This window comes from Drosophila albomicans, chromosome 3, assembly GCF_009650485.2.
Source record: "Drosophila albomicans strain 15112-1751.03 chromosome 3, ASM965048v2, whole genome shotgun sequence".
Classification (NCBI taxonomy): domain Eukaryota; kingdom Metazoa; phylum Arthropoda; class Insecta; order Diptera; family Drosophilidae; genus Drosophila; species Drosophila albomicans.
This window is the reverse complement of record NC_047629.2, coordinates 4,016,528-4,036,901: the sequence shown is the minus strand read 5'-3', so window position 1 is coordinate 4,036,901 and position 20,374 is coordinate 4,016,528. Positions and strand designations below refer to the sequence as shown.

Sequence of the window (20,374 nt, the reverse complement as noted above, 5' to 3'; positions counted from 1 at the left end):
ACAAATACAAATACGACGAACATTGATTTGTATAATCATTTCGCCAATACTCATCGGAATAGATTACGTGCTACCCATTTCTGCATATTGAATGTGAATTCGATTCTTTAAACACAAGAGCCTTTATTGACGATTACGTTTATATAAAGTATGGTAGGTTTATGAACTGTGTGTCTTTGGTGTTTTTTTTTTTGTTTTGTAATTCATCTTAGTTGCAAATTAATGAGGTACATCACTAACATCGGAGGGAATCGCCGGCAACGGATCACTGGAAATTCGTTTCGTTCGCGGCGTAATTTGTGCATATCTTACGCTGCCTGTATCAGATTTGTCATCATCGGTAGACCTTAGGGGCGATTGATAGATATCGAGTATCTCGCTGCCCGGATGACTGGGTGCTTCCACTTCTGGCACTTTATCAAAGCTTATGTATGTCGGAATGATCTCATACAGATTGGTGTCCATGTAGCTGTCGCTGCTCGCAAGGCTCTCCACAGAGTTTTTCCGTGATACGAAGGAAATTGATCTGAATACAAAATAACGATTTATTCGATTTATGTCGGAATATTTGTCGAATTATTTAAGTAATTAAAACGTTGACATTTTTTTTTAATTCCACAATTTCTGTTAAATTAAAGAAAACAATTTAATACTAATTGAATGTTAAATTGAAACATTACTATACAAAAAAAAAATATTCTATAAAATTAAAAAAACAAATGTCAGCTAGTTTGAAATTTTAATGCTTTATAAATTGTTTGACGATCTGTACTCACCTTTGTGCATTAAGCCGCGAGATCATGCTTTCTTTATGGTTCAGATACTCGGCTGTATTGGATCGCGGCAACACGACGACTTCGCCAGATTTAAACTTTGGCATGATGACTCGTTTGCTGCCCTTCAGCAACATGGGTTTTTGCTTTAGGACCAAAAACACTGTCGCTATGCCGATGAACATAAATAGAATGACGCCCAGAACCATCACAGAAATACCCTTTAAATAAATTATATTACATTAATTTGCTGCCTATTTTCTTATAATATATCAAATATACTATATTTATTGAATATTTACTTTTGCACGCACTCTTCTCGATAACCATGTAGCGTAATGTGTGTTTAAATTGCTGCCGATGTGAACGGACTTGCAACTGAAAGGTGACACAGCATTCTGATTGTCGTCGACCAAACAAAATGTATACGCCACGTTGGGCACCAGTTGGGTCACAATTGACTGCAGCGGCATGGTAAAGTAGCAGCCAAGACCAAACTCATCCGGCAACATTTCCATCATGTAAAATTCCTTTGTTGTTTTCGAGAACCAAAATATACCAAACGAGCTGGAGCTATCCCGCTGATCGACCGATATTTTCACAGTGAGTGCGCCGAATTCACGAGGAAAGAAGTAAATTTGAGGCCATCGAATATTTTGCCTCTTTGTCTGATTCGATACTGTGCATTCCAGTGGCACTATTTCACTAGGTTTGACAGTTCCGGCCGTGGAAATCGTTGGAACAAAAATAATTTGATCCGTTGTGGATGTCGCCACAGTTGTTGAGGTGGTTATTAACTCCGTGCTGTATGTTGTTGTTGTTGTTGTTTTTGATGTTGTAGTTGTAGAATAGCCAACTGTTGTGCCTTCTTCCTCCATTATATTGCAGATACGCTCATCAAACACATAGTAATTCTGATATTGTTCTGGTGTTGAGCAGAGCAGATCATACTTCAAGCTTTGATATTTAAAAATCGCATTCATTTCAATCTGCAGCGCGCAATCGCAATGCCAATTATTATCTTCTGCAATTACTACCAAATTCGTCGAAATGTCGCTTATACCGAATATGATTTTGGAGATTGTCATTAGTTTATTGTTTGATATATCCAATAACTCTAAATATTTCATATCTGCAACGATAAATTGGATTTAAATATTGATGACAAATTATGAGTACAATACGCGTATGCCAACACTGTAAAATATACCGATAACACAACATTGCATATCGATATATGCAATGCAAGCTATCGTTACGTTATACGGCGTTGGAGGCATTTTGAAAAATCCGTTAAGCATAATATATAAGTAATATATATATAAATAATTACCTTGAAAAATATAATGAGGCAAATAAGAAATATTGGAGTTGGACAAAATTAGCTTCTCGAGCATAGTTAATTTCCTGAACGAATCGTCCAGCAATTCATCACCGAAATTATTGTAACTAAAGTCCGCATTAGTAACTGCTGCAAGGATTGGATCCGTTGCAGTTAAATTGCGCACACAAGTGATGCCAGTGCGTAGTCGTAGATATTGTATTTGAAATTGAACAATATCCAAGAAATCTGGGTAGACATTTTGCAGCGGCACTTTATCCTGCATTATTGAAATGCCCTTGAAATAATGGGTTATGTTGGTGAAGAACGCCTTATCGAGTTTAACCAGCTGAAGATCTTCCAACATTATTTTCTTGAATATTCCGTTACCGAATGCACCGCTTTCGATAGCAGTTATATTCGAGATGCCAATGTAAATTAACTTTACTTTATCGGTGAATTCGCCTAGAAATCCCACTGGAACCACAGCATTCAGGAAATTGTAGTTGTAGAGATGAAGTTCGTCAATGACGATGCAGGAACTCTGTTTTGATTTTAAAACAATATTAATTAAAAAATTATTTATAAAGATAGTGCTGTACCCGCTAGCCATAGTTTATTATATAATATTATATCGACTGACGAGTAAGCTCTTAAAAAAAAAGAGCTCTTAGACTAAAAGAGTTATTGAAAAAATTTTTTTTGGCAGCCCCCTCCGCCCTTATAAATCGAAAAATAGTCGAATAGCAAGTGTGATATCAAAATTGTAGAAGGTTTTTACTTTTGTGTTTTGTATGGAAAAATGTCTATACTTTGTATTATTAGGTATATTTTTGAATATAGTCAATATATATACCAAATCCGGTACGTATTAATATTTTAGTATATTAATTCGGTATATTTTAAGAATATTATCGCATTTGTGTTTCTTATATTGAAAATGGGTAGCGGGTATCTGACCGTCGAACACACTTTACTGTAGCTGTCTTTCTTGATTTTCTTTTACTGATACTCACATCATCCAACAATGCATTTTTTATATCTTTAACGATTTCACTCTGGCGACCGTTGAAACAAATAATTCGGCACTGGACCTTTAGGCATTTTGGTGGCGCACTCGATATAGCGACAGTATCCATATTGCCGAGATAAGAACTGTCGCATAAAAACAGAGATTTCCATTATTCAACAACATTGTGCATCCATTAGTGGAACACGATAATAGTTGTTATCGCCGCGGTGATAACGGCGCACAAAAACAGTATACAATATATACAATGATATATTCGAATATTTATACTCATTTCAACGCCAACAAAAATCGATAATGTCGCATTATTTATATTTATTTATATACCTTAAATTGCCCATCACTTTCTTAAGCACTGTGACCGCTTGACTTATATCGCTTGTCTGTGTTTCAGATTTATTCAACCAATTTGTGCTGTTGGAGGCCATGACGGACAAACCAGTCCACATCAGGCACAAATAAAATAGGATTAGATATCCCGATGGATTTTGTGACGAGAACATCAGCATTACGAAACACATTTATTTTGTTATTGCTTGCAGATCTTAAAAGCAGCTCTCTTTATCTTGACAAGTAGTTCCATTTAGGCGAAAATGAACGAAAACAAAATCACAATTATTATATAAAGTTGAAAAGTGGAAACGCGTCGAGTTGTGACCAAGTAACTTCACGCAACGAATTCTAAACGCAGACTGTGTGTGATTCAGCCTAATGCGTATGCTAATGGCACAACATTATTATCCTTATCAGCGTATTAGCCAGAGTAGTTCAAGAGCTTTCGATTTCCCGATAAGCTGCTTACACCTGCAACTATGTACACGTGTATCTTCCAATCTATATATACTCATGTACACTTGAATGTCTGTTATTCGCGATGTTCGTCGACGATCCAATTAAGGATAATACAAGATTCAATAACCTTTATAAAGCATTGACAAATGGTACGATAATGTCGTTAAATATAGTATTAATTTAATATTATTTGTGTTGAATTTTAGTATAGCAAAGTCCAAAATAGTGTTTTCCGCAAATACGGGCTACGCTGATAGGGTAAATATAACTTTGTGTAAAGAAAGAAATACTTCTTGGCAGACAGGATTAATATCCTCTCTGATTTCTTTTATATTTGCAATAAGATCACACAATTCGCTGCTACTCAATATATTTGATATATAGATAGTATTGAAAATTAGCAGATTGGTTAATACAAGTGTACTTTACTTTTCATACTGAATAAAAGTCATAGGAATTAAGATCATTTCTGAACCTTTAGCTTGGGGTCCATGGTCTCCGAGACCGTGGAGTTACGTTTGGGCAGAGGAGGCGGAGAGCCAGGTCTGTCCATGCATTTGTTGATTGTGCAACTTTCACTGGGGACTTTTTTGAACTGCTTGGGCATCTCATAGTCGATGGTCTGGAAATTCATCGGTGTGAAAGGCTCTTCGAAGCAAGTGGATGGCGAATGCAAATTAACTAGGCTAGGAAGGCTAGTGTCGTATATCTTCGATGAAGTTGCTTCAGCGAATCTGCAAAAAGAGTTACATTAATGGCTTATTCTGAAAAATTCGCACTTTACTTGCTTTGTATTTCTCGAAGAGCTCTTGCTAAGCGGTGTTTTGATGTACTCTGAATCGGTTATGGTTGAGACATAACATGCTTTCTCCACTTTCTTCACGACAAGCACGTTCTTGGAACCCTCCAACAGATTCGGAAAGCTCTTCAGGCCCAGATATGCGAATATAGCTCCGAAAATGGTGGAAACGAAGAAAATCAGACAGAGCATCGCTATGGTAAATTGCTTTTCGCTCTCGGCAATCCAAACGTCATCCGAATCATCAGTCTCTCTAGTCTGAGGCACATGCAGAGGCTGACAGAGCAGTGGAGATATGACCAAGCTATCCGAGGGCATCATGCAGAAGGTATAGGTGTGATTCTGTAGTAGGGGATCGACAAGTAAATAAGGTTCCTCGTACTGCATGCAGACGTAGTCCGTGCTGGATGCATTCCTTATCAATCCGCCATCCCATTCATCCGAAAACCAAATGATGTTCAGCTGATCCGCGCTCACATATCCCTCAATAGAAGCGCGCACGCTGCGATTCTCATAGAGTTCCAAGATCAAATCGTAGACTGGTGGCTCGAATACAAAGTAAGAATCGGTTACCTTACTGTTACTACTCCGCTCGACGCGTTCCTCGGCATACTGCCGCGTGGTCTTCTCGTAATCGATAGCCTCCGAGCAAGCAAATTGCAATATGGCTCCATATGTACTCGATTTGGTTGGCGACTCTGTGGCGATCTGGTGGGAAAATGTAGACTCTGTGGGCAGGTCCAGCTCGTCGGCTCTGTCAGCAACAGTTATTTCACTTGTTGTGTCCGAGGTAAAGTTGCCAGGCAATTCACTATCCAGAACACATTTTAACTCATCCGAGTCGATATCGTCAAAGAGTTTACCATATAGATTGTAGGGCAGGCGACAGTAAGGAATGCTTATGAAGAGACTTTTATTTTTATTGTAAAAATCGACCATGGAACGCAGTTGGCAATTGCAGTTCCAGTTGTTGGGCTCCAGTTCGAGTAGCAGTCGCTTGCCGGCTATGCGAAGCACGTTCTCACTCATCTGCGTAAGCAAATTATGCTTGAGGTCGACGAACACCAACTTGTCAGACAAATCCTCAAAGGCGCTGTCCTCGATAGATGTTATGGCGCAATACTTCAGAAGCAAATATGTCACATTCGGAGTTCCACTGAAGAGACGCTTACTGAGCGGCCCAGTGAAGGTGTTGTGACTCAGATCGAGGTGAATTAGTTTCTCCAAATAGATGTTATCAAAGACATCAAGTTGGCTGTTGAACGATATTCCCGCATTGATCCTCAGATGCGTCAAAGTCAGCTGAACGGGCTGCAACAATGTCATGCTGATGTCCGGCAGGTGAAAGTCAATTTCCAGCTTCCTCAGCGAATACAGGCCAAGTAGTGCTCCATTGCTGAGGTCCGTCAGCTTTAGATTGGACCAATTCATGTGGAATACTTTGGCAAACATTGCTGCTGCGAATGCACCTGTTTTGATTTTATCAATTTCACTTTCCGTCACTACAATTTTGAGGACTGTGGCATTGGATTCTATCCATTTGCTTTGCAGCGTCAATCCAATTTGATTGGCGACTATCAGTGAGGTGAACACTTCGCACTTGCTGCCACTCATGGCCGTGTCTGCCTCTGCATAAAGATCCTCATTGTTGGCGCACGCAATGCGGCAAGATAATTCTTGACAACCGCGTCTACCCTCACTTATCTCAAAACCATCCGACAGTTTTCTGAAAGAATTGTATTGCAATTTACAGGTTTATTATATTATATTACTAGTTTTTTAAATTTACCCAAATGTTTCTAATGTGAAATTGAAATCAGATTCCATTTCTTCGCGGCTCAGACTGACTTCCACTTCGGTTTCCATTTTAACCTCAACACTGGGTCCTTTTATCAACCATATTACCATGTAGATACCAGCAGCAATCAGACATAGTCCGAGGCCAACAATTAACAAAATGCAAATTAAATATTTATTTCTCGCGTCTACATCCTTTCGGTATGATTCTTGAGAACTGCAATGAAATAAGTTGGCGAATAATTAAATCCCTTTACTTATTATTATATAACTTTTTAATTTTTGTGAATTTGTATCAAGAATTCATTTATGAATTTTGTCTTTTGTCTTTTGTCTGATATTCGACTTTTCAGGAATTTAGAAACATTTGTATTATAATTTTAGGATACTTGCTAGTTACTTCTTTGCTTTTGAACTTCAAATTTGATATTTGACTTTTTAGGAATTTGGATTATTTAATTAAGAAACATTTATGTTCAATTTGTATTTATTATAGAATGTTAATTTATGGAATTATTTTGGCACACTTTCTAATTGACACAAATCAATTAATATAAATTGTAAACTGATGTCAACAAGTTCTCCAACGACGAGACATTTATTTTCTGCATTCATTAAACTGGAAAAGCTGCTACTGTTGCAACAGCGTGTGTCTAGAAAATCAAGTATACGCCGCTAATCTTTTCACTGTCGATGCTAATGAACTTGCAAATTTCACTTTTGTTTAGTTAGCGCCATCTGTTGTTCGCATGCGAAAGAAGTTTGTCTCCTTTAAATGCATTTGGATACTTATTTGCGACTCTTAAATGATGGCTTAAATACACACACAGGACGGAAAACATAATATTTACCCTATTGGGTATTTTAGTATTTGCCATATGGTCTCTTCAATTTAGAGAGTATTCAATTATGCACACACTTTTGCTACTCTCCACATTAATTATTTTGCTAATTTGCTAATTGATGGCGATATCGTCTATCCACATTTAAAAGATTGTGTCATTTTCATTTTATTTTGCAATTTACCTTTGGGAGAGGCTGTCATCAGCGACGAGTTTCTCCTTGCGATACCTGCTTTTCGGCTGCATTTCAATGACGGAGCTGAAACACGACTGTCGAGCAAATTTGATACTCCAATTGAGCAAAGTGAATTCGCATTAGATTTGGGCTTATCGGCGGCATCAGTTGTATTTGCTGTTCAGAGATAATACGCTTTTAGCTTATCAATCTAAATATGGCAGTGATAACTGCATAAACTAGATACAATATAATATATTATATATTTTTCTCTGTTTATTTCTATATACTGCGAGAGGTATTTATACTATGATCAAATTAGTTCCTCGTATAAATCAAAACTTGCGTAGGTGTGACCTTTTGGATTGGGGGCGGGGGGAGCGCTTTCTTGGGGCGGAACATTGTATTTATTGGACTCGGTTTGGTAGAGATTCGTCTGCTCCAAATGGCGGTAGTACGTCATGTAATCGCCAATCGCATCGCCGTCATTCTCCTTTCTATAAGGCAGACCAAAAATTAATCACTTCTTTGTTGATTAAAATCAATATCGATCTGCTTACCTTATCGCACTGTATATATTTTGTTCATAGTTCTGCGGCAGCAGCAGCATTGTGAGTGAATCCCGCGCCGCACGCTTCAAGCGATTGCTGCCACACAGCCAACTCGGACGATGCCACAGAATGGCGTATGTGGCGCCTCCGCCGAGTGCCACAAACAGCAAAATTCCCACAGTGCCCAGACTTATAATGAGCACACTGTTCTCCTCAAACCAGGATGATCTCGACACAACCGTTGTGCAGTGCAGCGTATGATGTGATAGACAATTAAGTGGCGATGTTTTGTTGTCTTGCAGCAAACAGATGACGTAGGATGTGGCGCAGCTCAGATCGTTCACTGTTATCGATATATTGTCGGTGAATTGCACACTCTTGTCTTCCTTCTCCACACAATTGATGTCATTCTCATCGGAGAAGTAAACCAAAGCCCAATCTTCAAAGTCAACTTGGGTTAGAATAATGTTAATTGTAGTCTCAGCTTGATCCACAATTGTTATTGCTGCATTGCAGCTCATCGACAAGTTGCTAACGGTATCTTTAGCGGTGTTCAAGCACTTGATATCCATATTGTCTGATGAAGGCGGCGCAGCAGTCACTGTTGTAGTGTCGAGGGCCACAGTTGAGCCTGAAGTGCTCTTGCTCTGAAATTTAGGTGTGTCTTCATCAAAAGCACTTGTTACAGAATCCTCAAAAATAGCACGTTTTGCAACAGCTATAGTGCTTGCTGGCAGTGTTGTCGCTGTCTTACTGTATTTGGCTAGCTTCAAGTGAAGAATTTTGTCCATCGGATTCGTTACAATCTGAGCGTTTAGTCTAAGCAGTTGGTTTCCACTGAGATCTAAGAACTTTAGTCTTCCAAAGCTGTTTGTGTTTATGTCGAAATCAATGCTGTTAAATCGACAATCAGCTAAGCTTAATGATTTAAGAGCTGGCATATTATTAAACCAACCAGTTTCCAGTATTTCCCCGAAATTATTTCCTTTAAGATCCAAGCTTTTTAAACTGGTGTAGATTGCAATACCAAAGAAGTCGCTTGGTTTGTAAATCGAATGACCACTGTACAGCTGGTGAATTGTTGCTGCAGTGAGATTGTTGGCGAGGGGCGTCATGAAACTTTCGCAATGCATTGATGTCCTCACATTGATTAACGTAAAATTGCGAAGCTCTTCAAGTCCTTGAAATGTGCTTTTTGTTAAATTTTTGAGTTCCGTGTTAACTAGCTCCAGCTCAAGCAGGCTGCGTAGATTGGGTTGATTGAATACATCATCCATAATATAGTTTACGGAGCAATTGATAACCTCTAAGCTCTGTAAGCTGTATTCTTTTGTCAAAACCTCGCTGGAAATAATTCCTTCTGGAAAGTTGTAGTTTTCAAGTCGAAGCAGGAGAGAATCCTTCCAATTTGTATTCATTAGTAAATTGCTCACGTTTTTATCGCAACTATTATCAGCTGTGCACCATTTGGCAGACTCCACAAGGCTGGTATTTGTTTGTGATTGCTCAGACGAAAAGTCTATGTTGCAGACGATCAAGAGCAGAACAAAGGCTATGGTCAATGGAATCACAATATACTTCATCCAACGTATGCGACGAGGTTGATAGAGATGCTCCGTTCGTTTTGTGTTTTCCTCATTGTTCAGATCAAAGGATTTTGATTTAAACATGTTCATTCTTGTTTGTATCAATTAAAAACTAATGCGCGTGTCAACTTGTCAAGTTGGTTCCCGGCGTGAACTAATCAGCTTTGCCATTTGTGTGGTTAATTTATCAAATTAGCCATGCTCATTATCAGTGAAACGAGCGCAGCATATTATTATTATTAGATATTATGAAATTGATTAGATTACAATCTACTATATAATCAACTATAAAGCAAAATAGCCAATTTCCAGATTTATTGATTATAGGCTGAATAATGTGCTTCGTAACTAAATTCCTACTAGTAGCGAAAAATCAACACCACGTGTCGCAAGTGACCTTCTGTATGGACAAGCTGTGTCCACTTCTGGTGGAGTGTTTAAGATCTACCATAGAATATCATACATTCTTCATACATACGTGAAATAAATAATATTTAATAATAAAAGCAATTCTAATGAAAATCGAATGAGTCAGAATTTATTGGTTTTATTAAACGCATTTATTGAGTGAAATAACAACAAAGAATTTAGTAGGTTACAAATATTCCTAAAGTTAAATGTGTATTGTATAAAGTTATGTATAATGCCGGCATTATACATTATGCATCCAAAAGATGCATAAAAATTAATATAAAATATTATTCAATGTACTATGATTACCGTAACGAAATAGTCCAGATCCAATGATCCTTCAAATTTTACTTCAGCGCTGGAACTCAAGCCATAGCTCCCTGGTATTTTTCTTTCGTTAGCGCTCCAGCTCGAACTGCTTGTTTATTAATTTTCACTGCTTTGTCGCGCACTGCTTGAGCTAGTGTTATGCCAGAGTGAATTGCACATCCATAGCACACACTACACTGATTTATCGATATCGAAAGATGGCGATAATTCAAAGTACAAGCTGGAATAAAATGGCGACACTGCGTGTGTCATTTGCCATTCACATGTTGCTATGACATGTTCGACTAATTGCTCATTAGCGGTGAGATTTGCTGTCGGCCAGCGTTATCAAATTGAAGATGCGTTTGCCCGCTAGCCATACTATTGAATGAAAACACGAATTCATTGCTAATTTAATTAGCTAGATGTAAGGTTGTATTTATAGAACTTGGCACCCAGTCGCCGCCGCATTTGCAGGCGTACTAGTTGCAGTCCCACATTGCTACGAAAACTGCTAGATTATTGCCTCACCACACGTGAGTGGAAACGTGTTCTGGCGCAACGGAATGATTGCAATTGTACAAGTATTTATTTTTAAGAGACTCGTACCTAAAAATACACAAAACATATGCCGAACGTCAAAGCGTTTGAACCTCTTGTATATGGCATTATAATTGATTCATCGTGTATTTATTCACTTACACTATTCGCCGCTCTCTTGGCCTTTCGCTCAATTGAGAACACTTCGTTTTTTCCGCAACACTTTTACTTGATGGTTTATCAATGGGGAGAATACCAGGTGCACCTTGTCTTTTGCACCTTGACAAATAAAAGAAGGAAGCAAGGCATCATGCTGCTATGTATGCTTGTAAAATAATGAATACACTTTTTGACATTCTCAAAAGAGCCAGAAGAACGGATAGAATCGCTTTCTACGTGTATATAGTCGCTTGTGGCTGCTCCAATCGTTTGGCATATTCATATAATGCGGCGCACAGCAGCTCGAACACATTTGTCAAAAAATAAAATAAAGAAAAGCAAATATGTAGTAGAATGAAAAGAAAAGAAATACGATTTTAAATAGACTTAGTGTAGTGGCTTGCTCTTGACCACCAATTGCTCTATTTAATTGAATTTACAGTCGCTTTTGCCGCACATTATCCGAAAATTAAATATTGTTTTAAGTGCTTAGACAGGGGTATTTATTATGCTATAATACTAAAATGCTGTCTGTACCTTGTGTACGCACTCATCATCTTTGAAAAGATCACAGAAAAGACCAACAAATTAATTATATATGTTTAAAAATGCACGAAAGAGATTATGCTGAGATAATTATTGTCTTATCTCTAGAATAATTTTCCACTATACGCTCTGACATTGGCAATTGGTAATCTACTAAATAGATTCTTGTTTAATCATCTGAATATTTTGGGTGTGATTTTCAATTAAATGTTACCCTGTAAGCCTGTAATTTGAAGGGCATATAAACTATTGAAGTCTTTTGTAGCAATGTGAAGATGCTTGCATTCATCTTAGGGTATCTAAAAGTAGAGCATTGTCGCAGCACGCATCGATAATTTGGCTGCATCACTGAATTACTATGATCTGCTTTAGTGCCGCTTAACTTTATTTGGAATGACGACGATTTATAGTGGATTCACATCGTGTTCGACGTTGCCGACGTCGATGTGGAGAATCGTTTCCACGCCATTTTCTGCGCGAGCAAAATCGATTCGGGTGTACTTACTTGTGGTGTATACATATGTGTGTGTGTGTGAATCTGTATCTATAGTCGTTGTATCTGAATCTATATCCGAACTTGTGGGCATTTTCATATTCATATTCCAACACACATACATCACTACATTCGAATATGTACTCATGAATGTTGACGTGCATGTGTCGCTCTGTGTGAGTCCGATTTATGAATGTTTCCGTTCGTGTGCCTCCATCATCATATTTGACTTGGTCCAGTTAGTTCAGTTCTGTCATTTAGATCAAACACAAATAATCCGCAAATTATTTGCGCAAGGATTAAACTCGCTTTCAGCTCGATCGCTTTCATTAGATTCTCCAGAATTAAATAATCACAACTCTATCAAAATGGGCAACACAACGATGGTGCGTACAATTAATCGGTGATTGCGCATTTTTGAATTTATTAAGAAAATACTCCAGTTTTTCAAAATTGATAAAGAAATAAATCGTAGTGTTGTATTGTCAAAGTTGACCTAAACTTGCAATTCAGCGCCTTTAATTATAATTATGAAACTGAGCATTTAAATTGTATAGTTTTGCATCAATTTATTGACGTTTAACTTGCACATTAAGATCGTGTTGAATCTTTGTTACGTATTCAAAAAGTTTGTAATTTAATTAACATATATGTCTGTACGTGCTTCTAAAAACAAAGGAACAAGTCTCAAAATCTAAGGATATATAAGCAAACAAGTTGGTGAATAATGAAAATAAAATAACATCAAAATAAATAAATCATTTTTGGAACTTTGGATTTTGGAGATGCAATAAACTTTGTGAATAGTGCGAAAACATAGCTTTCTTATGAATAAAGCAAAAATATAAGTCTTTATAATCGATAAATTGAAATCAAATTATTCACATAAGATAATATTGGTATATGAGTCACTTCTAAGGATAAATAAAAAAGGTGTTCATCTAAAATTCGTTAACATCAAGCTGCCAGGGTATTTTAAATTCGCACTCCTCAAAAGAGTCTATTCGGTTGAAAATTTCTTAGATGCAATCTATTGTTTATTGCGTATTGTTAGCACAAATAAAATTTTTAATTATCTCATAAGTGGCATGTCAATCGACTAATTAAATACCCTAGAGAGTGAAGTAAACAAGTATTTGATCAGTTTAACGATTGCTTGGCATAAACATTTAATAATTTAATTCAATTCCATCTTTTCAAAATAAGTTATAATTTTAAAAATGCTAGCACAGTAAAGCAAAATCAATTTACTATAAATAAATATGTAGAAAATAATAATATGTTAGGAAATAATATTGAATTAAATTTAATTAAGGAATAAGTTATTGTGTTAAAAATAAGCTACAAAAAGTTGCTTCTATAAACCAGCAATACCAACCAAAGAGAACAAAATTGAAGTCAGAGAAATATAAAACAATATATACATATATATTTGAATTGCTATAAACATAAAGTACTATAGTAAGTGTCTGCTGGTCGATCATTTTATGTGTTAGATGCAAAAAGGGGATTATTGTCAATTGTGAAGAAGGAAATTTTGTGCTTCGCTGAGTCTGTCTCTGTTTTTGTTTTGGCCCCTATCTATGTATGTATATGTCTGTGTGGTTGAGGACGCGCAACTAACAATAATATGATTGTTGAGGATTTATTCTCGAATTCTTGTTGTTATACTATAAAGTGTCAAAAGTATGTATGGCGAATGCCAAAATGAGAATACGAAATGCAAATGCAAATGCAACTGCAAGTATGCGTTTGTATTTATTGCGAGAGTATTTATTTATGTAGAAATTATGCTTGTGTGTGGAGACAGCATTTGCACTTTCTTGGTTATAAATAAATACTTGAATCTGATGCTGCGATGAATGGAGGCAGGAGGGAGGGAAGGGATCTGGGGACGCAGTCAGTCGACAAACAAAATATGACAAGATTTTCGATTTGGTCGACGACATCAAATTGATGTTGTTTATTCTTTGTCGCGATGCAGGTAAATGGACTACGTGGTGTATCAGCAGTACTGCGAGTGCCGTTGTCTCCGTTCGTTGCATTGTATCCACCTGCTAGGTGCAGGTACAATACGTACTTGTACTTCAGATCAAAAACAGAGTGATTAACTCGGATATACACGGATACACAGTGAAAGTACTCATCGAATTCCTTGCGCAACATCCTCGCAGTACGACGATAACATACACGTAAAAATATCTTCTAATTAATTAACACAAGTGACTTACCAACTATTATTCTCTGTATTTGTCTACTTTTTTTTGTACTTCTGCTTCTGCTTCAGTTGTCTTGAATAAAGACGGGTAGTGTTATATTGTGTGTGTCTGTGTGTGTGTTACCAATCTTGATTAACCGTACCGTAACGTACTACCATCCTATCGTCGAATCGGTGAATTGCTAACTGCTTAAATCGATCAACATGAGTGTAAGTTTTCGCCGTTCGCGCTGGCAACCCTGACAGCAACCGAGTTTTGGAAATGCAACAAAATGTTTATTTTATTAGTGTGCATGAACAAAAGTAGAAAGTAGTTTTCTATATGTCACCCGATATGCAACCCTTTCTATTCCCCACATGCTCGTTATTTGTGTTTTTTCAAGTGAGTTGAAGTGACAAAAAGCCTGCTCAACGATCTCCGCTAGGGAGTCCACTTTTCTCACCAAATATTGCACTTTATCACGTAGCTAGTTGCCCGGTTATTTTGCAAGAAAGTAATCAACAAAATTGAGAGACTGCTATTCAGTCAGTCTCAATTAAATGTCAAGCATATTCAATTCTTTGCATGGTAAGAATTTATTTGCTTACAAAAACTTCGATTTTTCCTTACAAATTGCGTAAGCGAAAAATTGTGTTTTATTTATGTTCTCTTAATGATGGGATCATCGCGCACTTTAAAAAGTGAAATACAAAGAAGAAATATTAAAATCGAATAGATTGTTACAAATACAAAGAGAATGAAAATATCTAAGATTTCCAATGGAAAACAAAGTCTTAATACCCCTCTACTTTGTGGATAGCGGGTATATTTAAAAGGGTCTTAAGTTCACAAATACAAGGAAAATTGAAATAGTGCAACTTTTCCTTTCGTTGTATAATAAAAGACTCTTCAATCAAGAAAATTAATTGTAATTACTAAAAAATCTTAGAGAACAAAGTAATTTATAAAATTGCACAAACTTGAAACCCATCAACAGCAACAATTTGGAATGGAATGCAAATTCTTTTATACCTGAATTCTTGAAGAAATGTACTAATGAATTATTTGCCTGATTGGTCTGTTACAGGACGAACTAACAAAGGAACAGATTGCTCGTGAGTATTGCCGAATCTTGAGAGAAAGTACTGTTATTATAATCGCACTTGATTGCAGTGCTTCGCAATGCATTCAATGCATTCGATCCGGAGAAGAATGGATACATCAACACCACCATGGTTGGCACCATCCTGAGCATGTTGGGCCACCAGCTGGATGATGCGACATTGGCTGAAATCATTGCTGAGGTGGATGAGGATGGTTCCGGTCAGATTGAGTTCGAGGAGTTCACAACGTTGGCTGCCCGTTTCCTCGTTGAGGAGGATGCCGAAGCCATGATGGCCGAGCTGAAGGAGGCCTTCAGGTTGTACGACAAGGAGGGCAATGGCTACATTACAACCGGCGTTCTTCGCGAGATTCTTCGCGAGTTGGACGACAAGCTAACAAACGATGATCTCGACATGATGATTGAGGAAATTGATTCTGATGGTTCCGGCACCGTGGACTTTGATGGTAGGCAGAAATTTCAGAATATTATATCATTAATTTAACCAACTTCTATTCTTATTCAATGTTAGAATTCATGGAGGTGATGACTGGTGGTGATGACTAAACGGTCTCCTTATTACATATTCGCAACGAATTCTATTGGCTGCCTTTCAACTCAAAACTAAAACCTACAAAACTGTCATTTGCAATCCAGTTTTAAAACAGACCTACAGTATTTTTAGTAATGTACTAAAATTAAGTTACCTATTTGTCTGTAAATATACATGTATTTATATCTACTGAATTTAATCGATCCTTGGCTAGTTTGAGCAATAGACCTTCACAACAAACAAAAAAAGCAATAGACCAGTCCACACCACGAAACATTTATAATAAAATTAAAATTGATATTACATAACAAACATTTTGGCAACAATACTAATTATTCGCTAAAGATATTATTGCAGTGCGGTGGGTCAAGGGCATTGGACTGCTTGCATAGCGGGCAAGCAGTGTAGGTACATCTTTCCACTGTACCTTTGTACCTACATTACTATTAGTACCGAAAATGGTTCAGCGTTTTCTGTTTATTGGAACAATTTGTTACTTAGTACATTAAATAATTATTGATTTATTAACGTTGGAGTACATCGGAGACAATTGTTGTCATTGAATTCTTCGTAGATATTAAGATTATTGAAATCAATTCTCTAATTTTTATAACCATACATAGAAAACAAATTTCTTATCATACTTTTTTAAATTAAAAATTAATTGAAATTGCAAATTTACGCATCAAATTGATATGGAAAAATGTCATGCGGTAATTGTCCATTTTTGTGTCATGTAAAATAAGCAGTTTTCACTAATGGTAAGTTATTGCAAGCAGTGTTTGCAGTTGTGTAAATCATATCAAGCAGTGCATCTACAGGTTGCTGTAAAGCAGTGCGTTCACTTGTGTGTGGTACATTTAATTTAAGGTATCTAAATATGTAACTCAATAAAATTAAATAATATGATAAAATGTAGCACACGTTGGTGGTTAACAAACCGGAAGAAGGCAAGGATCACTTTGAAGTGGAAAAAGAGATTAAATTAAATTCTAAATCTTCTATGAAATCCTATTTGAACCATAAATGAAGAATCATTCAACAGTTCCTAATGATTTGATTTATTCTTTTGCCATGTGAATGCCAATCTTTGCTTGAAAATGTGACGAGGCCACGACCAACACGAATGTATGTTACATACAAAATAATTATACACACAGCGCAAGGCTGAATGATCTCTTGATATGATCACAATGTTTGACCAGCTAAAGAAGGAGTTCAGTCATTCCTAGAACTATGAAACGAGAAGTTGTCGTGTATCAGAGATATTAGATCAGCGGACTGGTTGAAGATCAAACAATACGACAATATATTAACAATTATAATTATTGTGCCTTTGAACAGTTGTTTTAAACGAAATAGTAATATTTTTGATGTTTCACTTGAAATAATAGAAAAAATGGAAAATAATACTTGAAAATTAAATAAAAAGTATTCTGAAGACTGTTAAATTTATACTTAAAATTGAGTGTGGGACAATGTTGAATTTTATATTTTATATTAAAGCAATGTTACGTAAAGTAAACTTAAATATGGCTTTCATTAATGTTCACTCCGTTTTATTTTATTGTTTCTTCATATTGCAAGTAGTTGTTGAATTAATGGAATATTATCTGCGAAGATCACCTGAGAGACTTATATATATAAGATTAGAAGCTTTGCGTAATTATTTTTGCGCTCTATTTTGCATCGAAGGGCAGCACGCACTTTGCATTTGATTGGTGGCTGCTGCATAGATAGATTGATGATGAGTTGCAAAGCTTTCGAGTGCTGAAAATATGTGTTTTGATAAACTTGACCAATCATAAATGCAATTAGTAATGCTTAGTCATCGGGTCAGTGGCATCGTGTGCGTGCCTCGGACATCTCGCAGCTGGCAGCTGATGGGAAGCTTGCAGCTTGCAGCTTGCTGCTTGCCACTTGGCCAATTGGCCACTTTGTAAGTTGCAACTTGCATAAGTAGCTGAGTGCCTCTGATTCGTGTCGCATCATTTCGCATCGCATCGCATCGCATCGATTGGCATCGACGACGACGACAATTTGGCATTTGTTTCACAAGTTGCTGTGAAATTTTGCACGGTTCGTCGTTGCCGTTGTCACATTGCTGCCTCGCATTTGCCGTGCACTGACATTTTGCCGTAGACGTAGTCGTAGTCGCTTATATACGGCGGACAGCCATTGAATTGCTTAGACGCTGGCGCTAACTCTGATCGATCTGATCGAAAGTTAATTTTTCAATTCAATTTGCTGTTAATCAATCTCTGGTGAATATCTCAAAACACAGTTGCAATCGAAATCGCACTCGCAACGAACATAAAAGAACTCAACTTTTTTTCCATTTCGTTTTTCGGTTTATTCTTCTTGCTCCTTCAACTCCCGCAGATTGGACTTTATTTGGCAATATGGTGAGTGCAAAATATCTCGAAATAAAAGAAAAGAAAAGAAATAAAATGGCTTGAATCGAAAATTAACGTATGAATAGCTCTGCAGGCGCATAAATCAATTTAATTGGGGGTTTCGACAAATGTTTGGCCTTGATTGTAATTGCAAAAAGACACGTAGAGGGCATTTGTAGGGTACGTGCGAGTATAACAAGTTTATACTCGTATATCGAATTCATTTAATTAATACAATTACTTCCACTCTCTTGACTTGCAGGCAGAGGGCGAGTACGACAAGGATCAACTGAGAAGTAGCTAAGCAACGCAACAATCAATAGTTGGCCAATAAATCCCATTAATCCTCTCTCATTTTATTTGCCTAGTTCTCCGCAATGCCTTCAAGGCATTCGATCTGGAGGGCACTGGCTCCATCGATCACTCCGACGTCTCAAACATTTTGGAAATACTCGGCCAGAAACTAGAACCGCCGGCAGTCAAGGCCCTCATCAAGGAGGTTGATAAGGGCACATCGGGTAAATTAAATTTCAGCCAGTTCTGCAAGCTGGCAGCTCGTTTCATCGAGGTCGAGGAGGATCAGGGCGCACTCCAGGCGGAACTCAAGGAGGCATTCCGTGTGTACGACAAGGAGGGCAAGGGCTATCTAACCGTGGCCACCCTGCGCGGCATTCTCCATGAGCTCGACGACAAGATCTCCAGCCAAGACTTGGACTCGATCATCGAGGAGATCGATGCCGATGGCTCCGGCACAGTTGATTTCGATGGTAAGCGATCAAAGATTTGCATTTCAATTTGCATTTGAACAACAAAATGATTACTCTTCTTCTTATTATACTATTTCTTTAAACAATCAATTGCAGAGTTTATGCAAGTGATGACAGGTAACTACCCAGAAACTATGACTCTGTTATGTTGTCCAATCATATCTATCACCTACACTAAACAACAGAGAGTGAAAGCATGTTTTCATCATATTTGTTGTGTTTTTTCCTGCTTACACGCTGCTCTATCGCATCTGCCCCATCAATGTATTAAAGTTCGACCCTTGTTTCGTTTTAGGATAAATCTCGCACCATACAATAGTCGGAGATATCAAAATAAAACAAAAACCGAAAAAATAACACTGGGTGTGTTCTGTATTCGAATGTTTTGAGCGACAATTGCAACATTAATGAATTCATCACTTGTAAATTAAAACAAAAATACTCTATTCCAAAAGTTCAATAAATATAAGATTTATAGCAAAACGTTTCCAAGTTGTTTCCGGATACCATGGCGGATACTCGATATGTTCGTTTTTGAACACCAGCGTTCTTTTGAATACTGAGGAAGCTGGTGAGAACGTCAAAGTCGTTGGTGCTGACCTATTCTCTTTTCTGTATGCAAATATTGTACTCTAACTTGCAACTGGCTGACTTATTTATCAGTTCGACTTGACACGTTGAACTTAATTTAACTACAATTGGAATCTGAACAAATCTTAAATACATAAATAAAGAATGAATGGACTTGATGTAAAGATGAAAGAGTATGATTTTATAGCGTTGGATGTCAAAATTAAATTAAAGTATCCGAAATAGAGAAATATATAATGTTACTTTATTTCAAATCAATTCAACTTGAATTAGAAATAGAGTTTATTTTCGATCTCCAAGATCGTACAGTAAATAGGCACTATTAGCAGGTAATCATTATTATATTTAGGACACCTAATTACTACATTATGCATATAAGCAGGAGACGTGAAATTTTGGTAGCGATATCACAAAAAAGTATCATGAGATGATATTGATATAATGTGATATTTTGCTATCCCGTGTTTACTTTTTTTAATTCAATCAACAACATCAAGTTAAGATCTCCTGGTTACTTTTGTATAAATGCATCCCTTTTTTATTATTACATTGATTTCCGCAACTCATTGTTTGTTTGAAAAGTGTGCCCATATTATAAATAAAACTTGGTATTTATTAGCTGTAAATTGTGCAGAAACTAATT

The 20,374-nt window shown here is 37.0% G+C and overlaps 5 protein-coding genes across 11 annotated transcripts; 2 read left to right on the top strand and 3 right to left on the bottom strand.

The window, feature by feature from the left end:
- Window positions 1-4: 4 nt before the first annotated feature.
- LOC117568525 (uncharacterized) lies at window positions 5-3,511 on the bottom strand. Its single transcript, XM_034249228.2, has 6 exons — window positions 3,452-3,511; window positions 3,111-3,249; window positions 2,107-2,638; window positions 1,076-1,905; window positions 777-994; window positions 5-526 (listed from the first exon to the last, which is right to left on the bottom strand). Exons 1-6 carry the CDS (start codon window positions 3,463-3,465, stop codon window positions 220-222), a joined length of 2,040 nt encoding a protein of 679 aa, XP_034105119.2. The 5' UTR covers window positions 3,466-3,511; the 3' UTR covers window positions 5-219.
- A 730-nt stretch (window positions 3,512-4,241) lies between these two features.
- Window positions 4,242-7,782, bottom strand: LOC117569736 (uncharacterized). 2 transcript variants are annotated; one of them, XM_034251014.2, is made up of 4 exons: window positions 7,539-7,782; window positions 6,505-6,729; window positions 4,705-6,441; window positions 4,242-4,650 (listed from the first exon to the last, which is right to left on the bottom strand). In XM_034251014.2, the coding sequence occupies exons 1-4, from the start codon at window positions 7,598-7,600 to the stop codon at window positions 4,380-4,382; spliced, it is 2,295 nt and encodes a 764-aa protein (XP_034106905.1). In that variant the 5' UTR covers window positions 7,601-7,782; the 3' UTR covers window positions 4,242-4,379. The 2 variants fall into 2 exon arrangements, with proteins under 2 accessions (XP_034106905.1, XP_051860559.1); XM_052004599.1 differs by lacking the exon at window positions 7,539-7,782 and adding an exon at window positions 6,785-6,893 and having other exon boundaries at window positions 4,244-4,650.
- Window positions 7,783-7,842: 60 nt separating this feature from the next.
- LOC117569737 (uncharacterized) lies at window positions 7,843-11,353 on the bottom strand. Of its 3 annotated transcripts, none has more exons than XM_052004601.1 (4): window positions 11,089-11,352; window positions 10,387-10,995; window positions 8,090-10,273; window positions 7,843-8,026 (listed from the first exon to the last, which is right to left on the bottom strand). In XM_052004601.1, exons 3-4 carry the CDS (start codon window positions 9,754-9,756, stop codon window positions 7,843-7,845), a joined length of 1,851 nt encoding a protein of 616 aa, XP_051860561.1. In that variant the 5' UTR covers window positions 9,757-10,273; window positions 10,387-10,995; window positions 11,089-11,352. The 3 variants fall into 3 exon arrangements, with proteins under 3 accessions (XP_051860561.1, XP_034106906.1, XP_051860562.1); XM_052004602.1 differs by having other exon boundaries at window positions 7,860-8,022; window positions 11,089-11,353; XM_034251015.2 differs by lacking the exon at window positions 10,387-10,995 and having other exon boundaries at window positions 8,090-9,820; window positions 11,089-11,353.
- Window positions 11,354-12,394: 1,041 nt separating this feature from the next.
- Window positions 12,395-16,289, top strand: LOC117569738 (troponin C). 4 transcript variants are annotated; one of them, XM_052004604.1, is made up of 5 exons: window positions 14,165-14,316; window positions 14,412-14,552; window positions 15,410-15,437; window positions 15,496-15,891; window positions 15,957-16,289. In XM_052004604.1, the coding sequence occupies exons 2-5, from the start codon at window positions 14,547-14,549 to the stop codon at window positions 15,989-15,991; spliced, it is 465 nt and encodes a 154-aa protein (XP_051860564.1). In that variant the 5' UTR covers window positions 14,165-14,316; window positions 14,412-14,546; the 3' UTR covers window positions 15,992-16,289. The 4 variants fall into 4 exon arrangements, with proteins under 4 accessions (XP_034106907.1, XP_034106910.1, XP_051860564.1 ...); XM_034251016.2 differs by lacking the exons at window positions 14,165-14,316; window positions 14,412-14,552 and adding an exon at window positions 12,395-12,510; XM_034251019.2 differs by lacking the exons at window positions 14,165-14,316; window positions 14,412-14,552 and adding an exon at window positions 14,088-14,108.
- Window positions 16,290-18,061: 1,772 nt separating this feature from the next.
- Window positions 18,062-19,623, top strand: LOC117571154 (troponin C, isoallergen Bla g 6.0201). The gene is made up of 6 exons (XM_034253162.2): window positions 18,062-18,241; window positions 18,360-18,382; window positions 18,636-18,669; window positions 18,742-19,140; window positions 19,237-19,257; window positions 19,436-19,623. The coding sequence occupies exons 2-6, from the start codon at window positions 18,380-18,382 to the stop codon at window positions 19,438-19,440; spliced, it is 462 nt and encodes a 153-aa protein (XP_034109053.1). The 5' UTR covers window positions 18,062-18,241; window positions 18,360-18,379; the 3' UTR covers window positions 19,441-19,623.
- Window positions 19,624-20,374: the final 751 nt, after the last annotated feature.